The 16429-nt window shown below is 40.8% G+C and overlaps 1 protein-coding gene across 2 annotated transcripts in view; it reads right to left on the bottom strand.

The window, feature by feature from the left end:
* Positions 1-16429, bottom strand: part of RUG3 (Regulator of chromosome condensation (RCC1) family protein) — a 35340-nt gene that overhangs the window by 11954 nt on the left and 6957 nt on the right. For both annotated transcript variants that reach the window (XM_088891450.1, XM_010262455.2), the window contains one exon: positions 800-928. In XM_088891450.1, coding sequence (XP_088747576.1) covers positions 800-928 — 129 coding nt within the window. The remainder of the gene's footprint in view (positions 1-799; positions 929-16429) is intronic.

A 16429-nucleotide genomic window follows, 5' to 3' on the forward strand; every position in this document is an offset into this window, starting at 1 on the left:
TGGGGAATACCTAGCCCAGGGGCTCAATTGAATCTGGCACAGCATGACAACACTGTATTTTACAACATTGTTCTATTCCTTTTCTTGTATTATTGTATTGTGCTTGTTTTCTTTTTATTTTGTCAGATGTTGCTTTATTGCAATTCCCCTGCTAACTCATTAGTAGCAAGACAATAAATTGATTGATTTATTTATAACTGTAAAGCTTTATTAGACTTTTTTGAAAAAAAAAAAAGAAAAAAATGAGGTATATACTATATGCCATGCATCCCAGAATGTGAACTGGACAAAAAATCACTTTGATCATGTTAGAGGCAAATAAAATCTCCTATATACCTGTTGGGAAAAAATAAAATGGCTTGTATTCTTTTCTATTGAACTAAGATAAGTAGAATAATGCAGGTTCTCTTGTGGAAGGGAAAAATAATTGTTATTGAAGGCAGATTTATCATTATCAAAATATCAAATGAACAAGTGTAATCACCTGTTTTGTATCTTTTATTCTCTTCTTGAATAATTTTGTTTTTATTTATTTTCAAAAAAAAAAAAGAACAAGTATAATCAGTATTACCAATGGCGCCCATGGCACTTTCTATTGCAAAGGGACTTGAATATGGCACTTGCTATTGGAACCATGAAAGATTGATATCTTGAGAATGCACAATATGTAGAAGTGTCCTATGAAAGACTTGAATGTGCTATCGTCCTTCACTACCTTGGGTGCTATTAACCCAAGAGAAAAGGGGGAGAAGTTATAAAGTATCTACTATAACCATTATGAATTTTCTACCTAGCTTACCTGTTAATGCAAGTGAATGATATCCGCCACTTGCTATCTGAATAACATGAATATCTTGAAGGCTAGGAATTGGTTGTGGTTTCCAACCACCAATCTTGTCACCCCTTCCTAACTCATAGTTGGAATTTGCTGCATAAAACATAAGGTGCCATCAGAATGATATCATGTTTGATTATATGGATAGAAAGATAAGCCAAATTCCATTGAAGGATAATATATGTTGAACACTAATCTAACTTGACTCAATATTCCCCATGGTGATAACACTCAAGCTTCACCTTCGGCATTATCGACATACAAGGGAACAGTAAACAAAGTATCTACTCATTAAAAAAATCCATCTTTTAGCACAAAATGACTCCAATAGGACTCGATTACTTATTAAGAAAATTATAATTTCTATGAAAGGACAACTCCAATTTAAAGCCTCCTAATTGAATTAAGCAACGAAAGGAAATGCTAATCACAGATCGAGAAGCATTACAAGCTTATGTACAAACTAAAAGAAAAATTAGAAATGCCCCACATCATCGTCACCTAATCCTTATCTCAACTATATGTGGTCAGCTATATGGGAAATGCTAACCTCCTAACCATGTTTATCTCAGGAGGTTAGCATCATCTCCAAATTTATTTGGACAAACTGTATACCAATTACCCTTACTACTACATTTCACATAAAAAAGAAACAAGCCTTTTCATTTATTCCTTCCTTCTCACTGTAGCCCCCTTTTTTTTTTGAGAAAAGATAAATGAAATCATCAAGCAATCGAAAAGGGGAAGGGGGGGTGATTTCTAACAATAGGTGGAATAGCTTCCACGGGTCTAGAATCTGTCCTGAAGCCTAGTTGATAACATTTCTTGAATCATCTTCCACTGCAATGCAGCTGAGCCGCTGTGATTTGGCAATTCTGAGGCCTTCCAAGAGGGCCCTTGCCTCTGCATCAGAAACATCTTCTGCCTTGACTGGGCCACTATAGGCCCAAATCAAATCTCCATTTGCTCTTCAAATCAGTCCTCCAATTCCAGCCTTTGATCTGTCCACAGTGGCTCTCCTAAAACTGCCATTGAAGTTTAGAAGAAATTCAGTCTTGTCATGGGGTGATTATAAGAGGAGGTTGAGGGTGAAAAGGAGAGGTTGATAGTAGAGCAGGCCAGTTACTATGTATGTCATTCCGACTGATACCCTCAAAGATTTTGCTATTCACCATCCAGCTGCTAATGTTGGCCAGAATGCGATCTTGAAGAGCCTCCAAGGAGTAGCTCTCCTCAAATAATCTCCTATTTCTTTCTTCCCAGATATTCCACATAACAGCATGTACAATTGCTTTCCAGAAACAGCTTCCTCTCTTGCCCAAAAACATCTTTAGCCCTTGCCAAGAATTGATAAACTCTATAACAGAATTACGGGGGTGCAAGTGACCTTGCCACCAGCTGAGGCATCAAGAAAGAACTGCCAGAGACTTCTGACCACCAAACAATTATTCACCATCCTTGTAACACATCAGACAGATATTGGGAGAGAGAGAACGATGGCCTTGAAACTTCTTTTGGAGATTGTCACAAGTATTCAGCTTTGAGCAAGAAGCCTCCCAAATCATGACAGAAACTCTAGGGGGGGACTGTGGGGAGCCAAATCTTTTTGCCCGGAAAAGGAGAGGGGGGTGGGCTGGTGGTTAGGTGTTGAAAGAAAGAAGAGGTAGTGAATGAGCCTTGAGGAGTTAAAAGACCAAATAAGTTTGTCTTCAGTGGAGTGAGAGATTAACACTTCCAAGAGTAAGGAGAGTAAGGAGGTGATTTCAGAAAGTTCAGAATCTCTTAGCTCTCTGTGAAAATTGAGGTTGAAGGAAAGGCCCTCTGAATCTCTTATCAAGGTTACAGAAATGAGAGCATGTTTATCACGCACTAGCCTAAAGAGAGAGGGGAAGGCTTCACAGAAGAGAGTGCTTCCCCAGTCCCCACCAAAGGTCTGTCCAGAATTTAATATTATTTCCTTTTCCTACTTTCAACCTAATAAGGGGAGAGAAGGAATCAAAAGAATGAAGGATACCTTTCCAAGGATTTCGCGAGGAATGAGCCAGTAAAGGGAGAGAGTTGCCCCGTTCCCAATTGCTTCTGCTGTATTTGCTGCGGATTACAGAGGGCCATAGAGAGTTTTGTTCTGTTTTGAATCTCCAAAGCCACTTTCCAAGAGAGCCTGATTTCTTTCTGAGATGTGACCCAATCCTAGCCCACCATCTTTCTTGGCCTTACACACTGTTTTCCAGTTTACAAGGTGGCAGCCCTTCTCTCCTCCTCCCTCCCAGAGGAAGTCTATTTGGATTTTTTCCAATCTATTTCTGATCTTTGCTGGAACTTTAAAGAGGGAGAGGAAATAGATAGGGAGATTTGAGAGAGTATCCTTGATGAGGGTTAGTCTACCACCTTTAGAGAGATAATTTCGCTTCCAGTGCTCAACCTTCTTTCACATTTCTCTATTACAGCATCCAAAAAGATGCAGATCTCAGATTTCCCCCAAGGGGGAGACCCAGGTAGGAGAGTGTTGTAATGTGTAGCGGCCTGTGGCCTAGTAGGGGCGTTTCTGCCTTTTCCTCATTGTATTTGTTATGAGCTGTCGCCCTAAGTATAAATACTAACTTAGGCGCTGCCAGCTTTAGACTTTTGAATAGATTTTTCTCTCTTCCCTCACCTCTCTTCTCCCTTCTCTCTTCTTTCTTCTCTCTTCTCTGTTCTCTGATCTTGTTCTATTGACAGCTTTGAAAGATTTGTGTTAGAGCCAAAAGATTTCAAACCTGAAAGGGGGCTTGGTGGGGAGAGGTTTTTCTGTATTAAGTATCACCGGCCAATGATCTGAAGTGCTCCGGACTCCAGTTTCTTGGACAGAGCCAGGGAATTGATCCTCCCATTCCGGAGAAAATAGGAACCTGTCTAGATGGAAATAAATGTCTTCTGCTTGCATGTTTGACCAAGTGAATCTGGCATTCCGCAAGGGGGGATCTAAGAGGGAAAAATCTTGGATAAACTTAGAGAAGAGGCGCATGCTTCTTGTCTGCCTTCTTCCATTCGATTTCTCTGAGGCAAATCTGGTCACATTAAAATCCCTGGCCACGCACCAAGAAAGTTATCCATGAGATCCTATCATCCCCACCTCCTCCCAAAGCTGGGGTCTTGATCTAGAGCTATTCGGGCCATAAATCCCTATGAAAATCCAGGTGAAACCATCTGCTATATTGGAGAAGAGGACTGAGATTGAGAATTGGCCTCTATCTATCTCAACCCCTGACAAGACACTTTCATTCCAAATAATTAGAAGACCTCCTGATGATCCTGAGGCAGCAAGCCATACCCAATTTTTATTTCTGACCTCCCAATTTGCCTTTATCAACCTTCTATCAATCCTCTCTTTCTTGGTTTCTTGAATTACCACTAAGTCTGGGTTTTCTCGGGTGAGAGTCTCCTTCACTAAGTTTCTTTTTTGACCCCCTCCGGCCCTCCCAAGCCTCTAACATTCCAAGTCAACAGCTTCATTAAGATTCATCTGGTTTCTTTCCCTGATTTCTTTTCCTCCCTACACTTTCCTTGGCTTCCTTCCAATTCAAGTCACACCTTAGCTTCTTCAACTCTCTCATTGACCTCGAATGGAGGGTATTACCCTTCTCCCCTAAGAAGTCCTTTATTTTCCAATTCTTCCCTTGAGAATCCACTGTAGATATGCCTAGATTTCCAGATATCTTATCTGTTTCGCTTGCTGAGTTCTCTGATTTCTGTTGCTTCCAGGCAAACTCTCTATGAGCCCATGTTTTCAGCCGGTCATTCTTGGGGCAGATGGGCAGTGGTTGTGGGGGTCCACTCTACCTGTACCTGCTAAATCAGGGGGGGGAGGGACACAGAGGTATCGACAATGAGGAAGGAGAAACAAATTGAGGAGAGGAAACAGGAAGTTGGAACGAAGTAACTGGAGACTCAGATTGAGGCATGAAAAGCAGGCTTGTGGTCTGAAGTCTGAACTGAGTTCTCTGACCTTTTTCCGAGCAAATGGGCGGCTCCCCTCCCACCGCTATTGCAATAGAGATGCGCCTTCTCTTGATTTTCTTTGAAGAGAGACTTCATTCCTGATAAAGGACCTTCTTCCACTGGAAATTCCGCTTCTGATCTATACGAACCCAACTCCTCTTCTGAACTCATATCTGCTTCTGAATCTGAGGGAAAGGAGGAGGGCGTTGAAGGGCAGAACACTGAGGATTTTTCTTCTCCTAGAAAAGGGTGGGTATTTACTGAAACTTCCAAAGGGTACAGTGGGGTTTGCGGTGACAATAACATTTCTGAGTCTTCTAAGTAGGCATCCTCAAGCAGTTGCAGGCCTGAAGAGTTTGGATCGAAGGAGGAAGAAACTTTCGGGCAGTTAATCTCTCGACCAAGGGTTGACTTATCCATTGAAGTAGTTTGGGGAAAAGGGCCTGTCTTGTTTGGTCCCACCTTCAAAAGATTTTGTTAGGGCCATAGTTGTCAAGGCGGACGCCTAGGCAACAAGGCACCCTTTGAGGCTCGCCTCGCCTAATCGCCAAGCAGTTTTCTACTTCCTACTATAAAATACTTTTTATTCATTCTTTCTTGAGATGATAATTATAAAATAGACATTATTAAACTAAAATAATCATTTTGTGTGTTTATATACAAATTTCTTTTTATTATTTTCTTATTTATTAGGGTTTAATCAACACAAACATTGATAAATGCTGAATTGAACCCTCAAAGACTTAAAAACCTGAACCAATAAGTAAGGAAGAACTTAAAATTTTATCTAATCAGCACATTTTCCTCTTCCATATATTCTTCTTCTATTTCTTCTTCTTCTTCTTCTTCTTCTACTACCAATACTTTTTATTTTCTTCTTTTCCTATAACAAAAATAAGGGTTCAGCCCCTGTATTTTTTGAATTTTATTTTCCTTCTTCCTTTTCTTCTCTTGAATATGTTGATTTTCTATACTTTAATATGAAATTTATACTTTTTTATGAAAATCATGAATAATTATTAAAGAAATATGGTTATGGTACCTAGGGAACTACCCTAGGATCTATGTTTTTAACATAAAAAATCCATCGCCTAGGCAACTAGGCGACAAGGCGCCCCCCAGTCACCTAGTCTCGTCTTGGCACCTTGAAAACAATGGTTTGGGCCTCGTCTTTTCTGGGGGACCTGTTGGGCCTGGGGGGCTCAACTTGGAACTCTTCAATTTAAAATTTGAAGGCTCATGCGCTGATCGCTGAACCAGGAGAGCAGTGTCAGTCTTTACCGTTGGCTCATGTGTGTTCTAATTAAACTCATAAAACTTTAGTCACCTAATTTGATCATTATTTTATTGAGGGTTCAGATTACCATGGCATGGAATAAGGTTAGTGATTGTTGGATCAAGTCTCTGTGGACAAAGAGGAGCAAGGGTTACAATTTGATGGTGGGGACTACTGTTTTCAAGGACTTGATATACAAACACGAGAGAAAGAAGGGAAATATTTGTAGAGGCAGTGAAATCTAGCCATAGGGCTATTTTTGTACTTTTACTTTTCTTTGCTGTATATCTATTCTTTGTATTATCTCTCTCTTGTACATTAAGGGCAGATCTGTCCTTTTACAACTTAATATAAATATATCTTTTAGGGTGTCGACTGATACAAGGTGTCACGCCCACCATTCTGCTGTTCTCTCTCTGTCTGTCTCTCTCTTTCTCTAACTTTCGAACTGACTCGGACATGGTATCAGAGCAGGTCACGACCTGAACTTCTCTCAACACATCGGCTACCACTGATTCAAGAACTCCATAACAGTATTTGAAAGTTCTTGAGTATCCTCATTTCCTCTCTTCTTGGATCGGCTACAGATCTGAATTCTACAGATCTGTTACCTGAACTGTTGCGCCACTAGGTTCAATCTTTTTCTTATATCTCCCTATAGAGACATTGAATCAGCCTAGAATTTTAGATCTGGTGTTGCCCAGAGAAGATCTATTGAACCTCTTTGGTTTGGTTTGGATCGGTTTCGTCTTTGAGGGGTTTTGATCCACTTTTCAGTTCAGCAGAAATCTACAATTGCCTTTTTTGGACATCAGCAGAAAGGTATTCTTCTTTTCTTCTCTAGTTCGAATTTCTTTTGGTTTTTGGAAGTGTGTTGTTGCCCTTTGTCATTCAATGACATCAGAAAGGATGAATGTTCTTCCTATTAAGTTCAATGGTACGAACTACGCACTATGGAAGTTCAATTTTCAGTTCCATGTCGAAGCTAAGGGTCTTTGGGGGTACCTAGATGGATCTGTGACTAAACCTGATGACTCTGACATCAAGGGACTTAATTAGTGGAAGATCGACAACGCAAAAATTGTGTCATGGATTCTAGGCTCAGCTGAAACTGATATTGCTATCCCTATGAGAGGGTACAGGACAGCCTATGAGATGTTTCAATACCTTGAGAAAGTTTATCAGCAGTCAAATACCTCTAGACAATATCAGATAGAGGTTGACATTTTTTCTTACTATCAGAGAGATAGAAAGGTCCAGGAGTACTATGCTGGGTTCATTAACCTCTGGACAGAATATGAGTTAGTTCATATGGGAGATGATCCTTCAGACTGTTGTGTTAAATACATGAAGGAACACTTCGATAGGAGAAAAATTATACATTTCCTAATGCACCTAAGGCCAGAATTTGAAGTCGTCCATTCTAATATCCTAAGCCGAGGAACACTTCCTGGCTTAGATACTATCCTTGGGGAGATTTTGGGGGCAGAAACTAGATTGACTACTCAAGCTGCACTGGATGGAAGGAAGGATTCCAACATTGATCTTGTCTTCTTGACAACTAAACCAAAGGGGAAGAAGGATTTCTCTAAGATACAGTGTTATGAATGCAAGGAGTGTGGGCATGTTGTCTCCCATTGCAAGAAGAAAAACACATGCACCTATTGCAAGCAGGTCGGCCACATCATCACTGAATGTCCTACTCGGCCGCAGAAAGGTAGTTGTCCAAAGCAGAAGAAAGGGAACTACAAGGCCTATCAGACTGTTGTAGATAGTTCAGATGCCTCCTCCTCTATCACTTCTATAGCTGGACAAAATGACACCTCCAACGGTACGTCTGAAGAAAAGATTCGACAGCTCATGTCCCCGGTCATCTCCTCAGCGTTTTCTGCTATTGGTTTGTCTGGTAAGTCACCGACCTATTGCCCTTCACCGAACCACCTCTGGTATATAGACTCAGGAGCCTCTAACCACATGACAAGGGCTACTCTTGGTCAGTATCCCAAACCCCATTTTCCCAATAGACATATTATTACTGCAAACAATGAGAAACTTGACATACTTGGTTGTGATGATTTGTACTTATCTACCTCTAAATCATCTCCATTTCATTTATCCAAAACTCTATTTGTACCTAAACTCACCACCAATTTGGTTTCTATTGGCCAACTTGTAGAGGAAGGTAATAATGTCTCATTTACTTCTAATGGTTGCTTGATACAGGACCAGCAAACTGGGGAGGTGAAGGGGAAGGGGCGTAGACTGGGAAGACTCTTTGCCTTGGAGTTTGAAAAGAATAAGACCGATTCTACTTCTACTTCTTGTTTGCTTTCTACTACTTCTAGTTTTGGATCTTTTAATTGTAATAATGATTGGCATTTGTGGCATAGATGCCTTGGCCATCCTTATTCTAAGAAACTTGATCAATTATTTGCTGCTGGTAGTTTACCTGTTTCTGCTATTTCTTTTAAGAATGTAAATAAGATTGCATTACTTGTGGTTTATGTAAGAGTCATATTTTACCCTTTCCTTCTTATTCTGAGCATGCAACCGTTCCATTTCATTTAATACATAGTGATGTTTGGTCGTCTCCAGTTGTTTCACGGCTAGGGTATAAGTATTTTGTAACCTTCATTGATGACTGCACTCGTTTTACTTGGGCTTATTTTCTTCAAAAGAAATCTGAAGTGTACACTGTTTTTAAACACTTTCACACTTATGTAATTACCCAATTTGATGCTCGAAACTGTGTGCTGAGATCAGATTCAGGGGGAGAGTATATTGATGGGGATTTTCAGAATTACCTGAAACATGGAATTCAACCCAAAAAATCTTGTCCGGGTACCCCACAACAAAACAAGGTAGCCGAAAGGAAGAATGGGCACATCTTGAGTGTAGTCAGAACCCTTTTACAGGATTCCCATGTACCCTCTTGATTTTGGGTGGAGGCAGCCAGCACTGTTGTGTATCTCATAAATCGTCTTTCGTCATCTATTTTGAATAACTCCTCTCCTTTTAAATCTCTTTTTCACAAACCTCCAGACCTATCCATGCTCAGGGTTTTTGGTTGTTCTTGTTTTGTCCACCTTCCACCCCATGAACGTACAAAGTTAACTACACAAGCAGCTTTGTGTGCCTTCATAGGATACAGTTCTGAACATAAGGGGCTCCTTTGCTATGATCCCTTGGTTCGTTGCTCTCGTAATGTAGTTTTTCTTGAAAGTGTGTCCTTTTTTGAACATATTGTGAAATTCCCAACTCCTATTTCCTTGTTGCACAGTTTTGATTCTATAGGCACCTCAGATATTCCATTGTCACCTCCATAGCAGCTTCAAACATACTTCAGGAAGCAACGGCCTTCTTCAGTCTCCATCCCCCCCTCTACTCCGCCTCCAATTGCTGATCAGGTCACTCTAGCTCCCTCAATAAGTGTACCTGACCTTCCTCTTGAACCCACTTTACGTCGTTCCACTAGAATCTCTCGACCACCTAACCGCTATGGTTATTCACCAGACCATAGCTCCTTTTCTGTTGTTTTATCTACCATAGACATTCCCAGAGCTTACCAGCAGGCAGTAGCAGAACCACACTAGAAAGATGCCATGGATTCTGAGATTCGAGCCCTTGAGAATGACACATGGGACCTAGTTCAAGCTCCACCAGAAGCCTCTCTCATAGGAAGTCGATGCGTCTATTCTGTGAAATTGAAATCCGATGGGAGCCTAGATAGATATTGTAAAGAGATTGGGCCGAATGGGTCCTAGTATCTTCTCTTGTAATATCTTTTCTTTTATTGTTGGCTAATGGGCCTGCTATTTCTTTTTGTTTAATCTCTTTATGTTACTGCCTAGCTGGCCGCCCACTTAAGGGCATACTTGTCATTACTCTAACTTTAATTCTTAATAAAAAAAGGATTAGAGGAGAAAGGGAAGAGAATTTGATTCTTCTTCTTCTTCCTTCTCTTTTCGCCATCTTCTTCTCTTGTGTTGCTGCTCTTACTTCTCTTCTTCCTTTTTCTTCTAATCTTCAAATTTACACCTAATATTTGAGGACTGATTTACATCTTCGTATCAGAGCAGGTCTATTTCTTCCTTTTTTTTTCTTTCTTCTTCTTTTCCCATACACCCTTAGATTAAGAGTGTATGGAGAGATAGATTCTCTATAGTTCAAAAGATCTTTGGCCTAGTTGGTAGAGGGTTTGGAGAGTTTGAATCTGGCTAGATATTGCCAAGAAGCGGTGTTGTTCTGTTGCTGCCCAAAACCCTAGCCGATTAGAGATTTTCGAAGGTATAGATAAAGGTGAAGCTTTAGGTGTGGCGCTCTGTGCTTGGGAGGTGTCTTGTGACTCCTAAAGGAGGGCGGTTCAGGTTTGGAAGAGATTGGGAAATTCTGGTAGGAGCGGTTGCATCTTCTCTCTTCCTCCCCAATAGCTGGACGGAGTAAAACCCTAGTTTTCAAGCATCTGGGTTCTAGTTTGACTTCAAGTAAGTTTATATAGACAAAATTTCTGGTTCTTTGATTTTCATTTGATTAATGGAGCCATACGAAAGTGAGTTCAACCAAGTGTCAGTTTCAGGCCTTGGCTCGGTAGATTCCGTTTTGACTGGTGTAACCACAATCAAGCTAGATGGGACAAATTATCTTGCTTGGGCACAACCTATAAGAATTTATGTCTGTAGTAGAGGAAAACTCGGGTATCTCATAGGTAATAAAGTGAAACCCAAAGAGACAGACCCTGAATTTGAGAAATGGATGCAAGAGAACTATACTGTCATAGGATGGTTGGTTAATTCTATGCAACCTCATATAAGTCAGCATTATCTCTGGACGTCTTCGGCTAAGGAGATATGGGACAGTGTTACTGAGACCTATTCACAGAAGTTGAATGTAGCCAGAGTCTATAAGTTGAAAGTGACGTGAAGAACCTAAGTTAGGGGGAGAAGAGTGTAGCAATCTACTACTCTATACTGAAATCCCTATGGCAAGAAATTGATGTTATGGAGACAGTTGTATGAGAGTAAGAATGATGTTGAAACGTATAGGAAGTTGGTGGAAATGAGGTTACTCTTTCCCAGGCATATGCTATGATAAGCAGTGAGCAGAGTAGGCGGCAAGTTCAATTGCAGGGTCTACCTACAAAACACTTTGCACATGCTGGAATAAAGCCAAAGGGTCCTACTGAGCTTCATGAGAGTAAGAATGAAGCTTCATCCTGAGCTTCTTCCTTATAGGTTTAAGAATAACAACAGCTCTAAGAAGGGCAGTCAGGTAGGAAAGCCTAAGGCAGCTAATGTTGCTACAGTACCTGAAGGAGGAAATAAGGAGAGTGAAGAGAAATCAACCATTGAGCAGTTGGCAGCAATGAAGGTGGATTTTGAAAAGTATAGGAGGCTACTAAATCACTTGGAAGCTATTGTTTCTTCATCTCACTCTTCCAGCAACAACACATCATCTTCATCAGCATTTGCTCACTCAGGTATTCGTGCTTCTACAAATCATGCTTTAGTTTCAAGTAATCATAAAATCCCTTGGATTATTGATTCCGGTGCATCAGACCATATGACCAGCCTGTCTAATCTCTTCTGCTCATACCACCTTCTCTCTGGCAAAGAGAAAATATCCCTTGTTGATGGGTCTCTTGCTTGCTCCCATCTCTGGTAAAGGAGATATAAAGACGTCTGACACCCTTTATTTATCATCTGTCCTTCATGTCCTTAAACTTAACACAAACCTTTTATCTGTTAGAAACTTAACTAAATCCATGAATTGCAGCATAACCTTTTTTTCCCACTCATTGTGTTTTTCAGGACCTGCAATCTCAGAGGATGATTGGGAGTGGCCATGAGGCGAACGGAATATACTTGCTGGACACACCGGATCGAGCTTTGGGACCACCTCATGGAGTTGCCTTAGAGTCAGTTTTGTCAGAGTCTGTTAACAAAGTCTTGTTATGTCACTTTCGGTTTGGTCATTTGTCATTTTCTACTTTGAGTCATTTGTTTCCAGATATGTTTAAGGGAGTGTCTTTATCGAGTCTTCAATGTGAGTCGTGTGAACTGGCAAAGCATTGTAGACATTCTTATTCAGTAAGCAATAAAAGATCTTTATCTCAATTATCAAAAAAAATAAATAAATAAATGATCTCTATCTCCTTTTCTTATTATTCACTGTGACGTGTGGGGGCCACATCATTTGCCAACTATGGGGGGTTACAAGTACTTCATCATTTTTATTGATGACTACTCTTGTTACACTTGGATTTATCTCATGAAATCCAGGGATGAAGTACCAGCTATTGTGCAAAAATTTTATGAACTCATCCTCACCCAGTTTAACACTTGTATCAAAATATTCCGTTCTGATAATGCTAAGGAGTATTTTGAGAGAACCCTCTCCACCTATCTTGAAACTTTTGGGGTTATTCATCAAAGTTCTTGTTCCTACACTCCACAACAAAACGGGGTGGTGGAAAGGAAGAACAGACATGTGGTTAAAGTTGCCAGATCCCTCTTGTTTGCATCCCATGTTCCTATAAAATTTTGGGGAGATGTTCTTCTTACTGCTACTTTTTTGATCAACTGTATGCCCTCCTAGGTCCTTGACTTCAAAACCCCCTTTAGCCTTCTCTTCCCGGATGAGGATATTTTTCTCTTCCTCTCCGTGTTTTTTGGTGCACTTGCTATGTGCATATTCACAGTCATCAAAGGCGCAAGTTTGAACCTAAGGCTCATAAATGTGTTTTTCTGGAATATGCTTCCACACAAAAGGGATATTGCTGTTTTGATCCAGTTCGTGGCACCCGCTTTGTATCTCGGGATGTCACCTTTGCTGAGTTGACTCCTTTCTTTAGCATTTCTCCTGAGGGGGAGAAATCTGAAGAGCCCTTTGCTATGTCTCCAGCTATTCCTCTTCCCATTCCTCTTGAGTCCTATCATAAGGTGTCTACTTCTCCCACTGGACCTACCTCTGATATTTCTATTCCTCCTCCTCCACCTCATTCTCCCATAATTCCTCCTCCTCTTGTTCTCCAAAGGTGGTACCAAATGTAGAGATTCAGACATGGGCAGGTTGTTTCCACTCCTACAGAAGAGCTTCTTGCTCCTCCCATCATTACTGAGGTAACAGGTCAGTACAGAAGAGCCTCTTGCTCCTCCCATCATTACTGAGGTAACAAGTCAGCCTTCTTCTGACCCATCTACAGCTTTCCCAGACCTTAACCTTCCTATTGCTCTCTGCAAGGGCAAGCGGAAGTGTACAGCCCATTGTATCTCCAAACACCTGTCTTACAGCCTTCTCTCTCCTTCCTACTACTCTTTTCTTGCATCTGTTTCTTCCCATGTGATACCCAGGTCCATACCGGAAGCCTTATCTCAACCTGAATGGAGGGATGCTATGATGGCTGAACTGGATGCTTTGCATAAGAACCATACCTAGGATATTGTTGACTTGCCTGAAGGGAAGGAACCAGTGGGTTGTAAATGGGTGTTTACCATTAAATATCACTCTGATGGCTCTATTAAGAGGTTTAAGGCTAGGCTGGTTGCTAAGGGCTATACTCAAATGTATGGCATTGACTATCTTGAGACATTTGCTCATGTCGCTAAGATGACCTCAGTCAGAGTTTTGTTATCTCTAGCCGCTACTTTTGGCTAGCCCCAACACCAGTTTGATGTTAAAAATGCCATCTTGAATGGAGTCCTGCATGAAGATGTCTATATGTCTTTGCCTCCAGGGGTGTATGGGAAGGAAATGCAAGGCAAGGTGTGTAAACTACAAAAATCTATTTATGGTCTCAAACAGTCTCCTCGGGCTTGGTTTGAGAGGTTTAGGGCTGCTCTTGTCTCCTTTGGCTACACACAAACTCAATCTGATCATACATTGTTCTTGAAGAGAAATGGCTCTCTGGTGACCTTGATAGTTTATGTTGATGATATTGTGGTCATGGGTAATGACACTCAAGAGGTCAGTAAACTAAAAAGGTTTCTCAACTCTAAATTTGAGATCAAGGATTTGGGAGATCTTCGGTATTTTTTGGGCATTGAAGTTGCTAGATCTAAGGATAGTATCTTCATTTCTCAGCATAAATATGTCCTTAACCTCCTTGCTGAGACTGGTAAACTTAGAGCTAAACCAATCACCACTCCTATTGATCCTAATCATAAGCTTTCTGCTACAGATGGTGAGTTTTTATCTGATTAGGGGGTTTTCAGATACTGCTTAGGAAGTTGTTATATCTTTGCATGACTCGGCCAAATATTTCCTATGCAGTAAGTGTTATTAGTCAATTTATGCATTCTCCCAGTGACACTCATTTAGCTATTGCAAAAAGGGTTCTGTGTTACTTGAAAGAAACTCCAGGGAAAGGTATTCTGTTTGCTAAGCATGGACACATGAAGCTGGAAGCTTTCACTGATGCTGATTGGGCAAGCATGTATTAATGATAGGAGATCCACCTCAGGTTATTGTGCTCTGGTCGCTGGGAACATTGTGTCAGGGAAGAGTAAGAAACAGTCTGTAGTTGTTAGATCCTCAGCTGAAGCAGAATACAGGGCAATGGCACATGGTGTGTCAAAATTACTTTGGCTACGATCCCTTCTAGAAGAATTGGGGGTTGACTACGATAAGCCAATGATGCTCTACTGTGACAACCAAGCAACTATCAACATTGCACATAATCCTGTTCAACATGACAGAACTAAGCACATTGAGGTTGATAGACATTTTATAAGGGAAAGAGTTTCCTTAGGAGAGAAGTTTGTTTGCTATTCATCACATCAGATGAGCAATTGGTTGATATCTTGACCAAGGGAGTTCCAAGAGGGAAAATGACACACTATATAAGCAAGCTGGGCATGATTGACATCTATGCTCAGCTTGAGGGGGAGTGTAAAGAGGCTGGGCCGAATGGGTCCTAGTATCTTCTCTTGTAATATCTTTTCTTTTATTGTTGGCTAATGGGCCTCTCTTAATGGGCCTGCTATTTCTTTTTGTTTAATCTCTTTATGTTACTGCCTAGCTGGCCGCCCACTTAAGGGCATACTTGTCATTACTCTAACTTTAATTCTTAATAAAAAAAGGATTAGAGGAGAAAGGGAAGATAATTCGATTCTTCTTCTTCTTCCTTCTCTTTACGCCATCTTCTTCTATTGTGTTGCTGCTCTTACTTCTCTTCTTCCTTTTTCTTCCAATCTTCAAATTTACACCTAATATTTGAGGACTGATTTACATCTGATATAAAGCCAGACTTGTTGCACAGGGATACAAGCAGGAATACAGGATAGACTATGAGGAGACCTTTGCTCCTGTAGCTAAAATGACTAATGTACGTCTTCTGATGGTCATATCTGTAGCCAAACAGTGGACAATCCATCAAATGGATGTCAAGAATGCTTTTCTTCATGGGGAGTTAAAAGAGACGGTCTATATGAAACCCCCTCCAGGATACTGTACAGATCTAAAACTTGTTTGTCGTCTGAAGAAGTCACTCTATGGCCTAAAGCAAGCCCCTAGGGCATGGTTTGAAAAGTTCAAATCTATCATCACTGATGTTAGCTTTACCCAGAGTCCTTCCGATGATTCCTTATTCATCTTAAGGAGGAAGCAGGGAGTAACAATATTACTCCTCTATGTTGATGATATACTCATTACAGGGGATGATACAAAAGGAATTTCTAGGCTACAACAGTTACTCAATGAATCCTTCAAGATGAAGGACTTGGGGCCTTTGACATATTTCTTGAGCCTTGAAGTGAGCAGAAATTCTCGAGGATACTTTGTTAATCAACAGAAGTATGCGGCTGACCTAGTTAAACTGACAAATATTAGTGACTCTAAGATTGTGGACACTCCACTAGAACTAAACCTGAAACTCAATAAAGATGATGGGTCTCCCCTTGAAGATCCTACCCTTTATCGTCAGCTAGTGAGAAGTCTAATCTATCTCACCATGACTCGACCAGGCATATCTTATGTAGTTCAGATAGTAAGTCAATTTGTTTCTTCTCCGAGACAACCACATTTATCTGCAGTTCATCAGATTATAAGATATGTGCGAGGCACACTGTCACATAGGATATTCTTCTCCTCATCATTTCCCATTCATCTTATGGCCTATGCGGATGCTAATTGGGCTAGATGCCCTAACACCCGACGGTCCACTACTGGCTGGTGTGTCTTCCTAGGTAACTCCCTTATCTCCTAGAAGTGCAAGAAACGAGCTACTGTGTCCAAATCTTCCACTGAAGTTGAATACAGGGCTATGTCTTCCGTGTGTAGTGAGATCATATGGCTTTGGGCTCTTCTATTTGAAATACTAAATGAGCCATCATTGCCTGTTCCTC

This window comes from Nelumbo nucifera, chromosome 7 (genome assembly GCF_055504915.1).
Source record: "Nelumbo nucifera cultivar China Antique chromosome 7, China Antique-T2T, whole genome shotgun sequence".
NCBI lineage: Eukaryota > Viridiplantae > Streptophyta > Magnoliopsida > Proteales > Nelumbonaceae > Nelumbo > Nelumbo nucifera.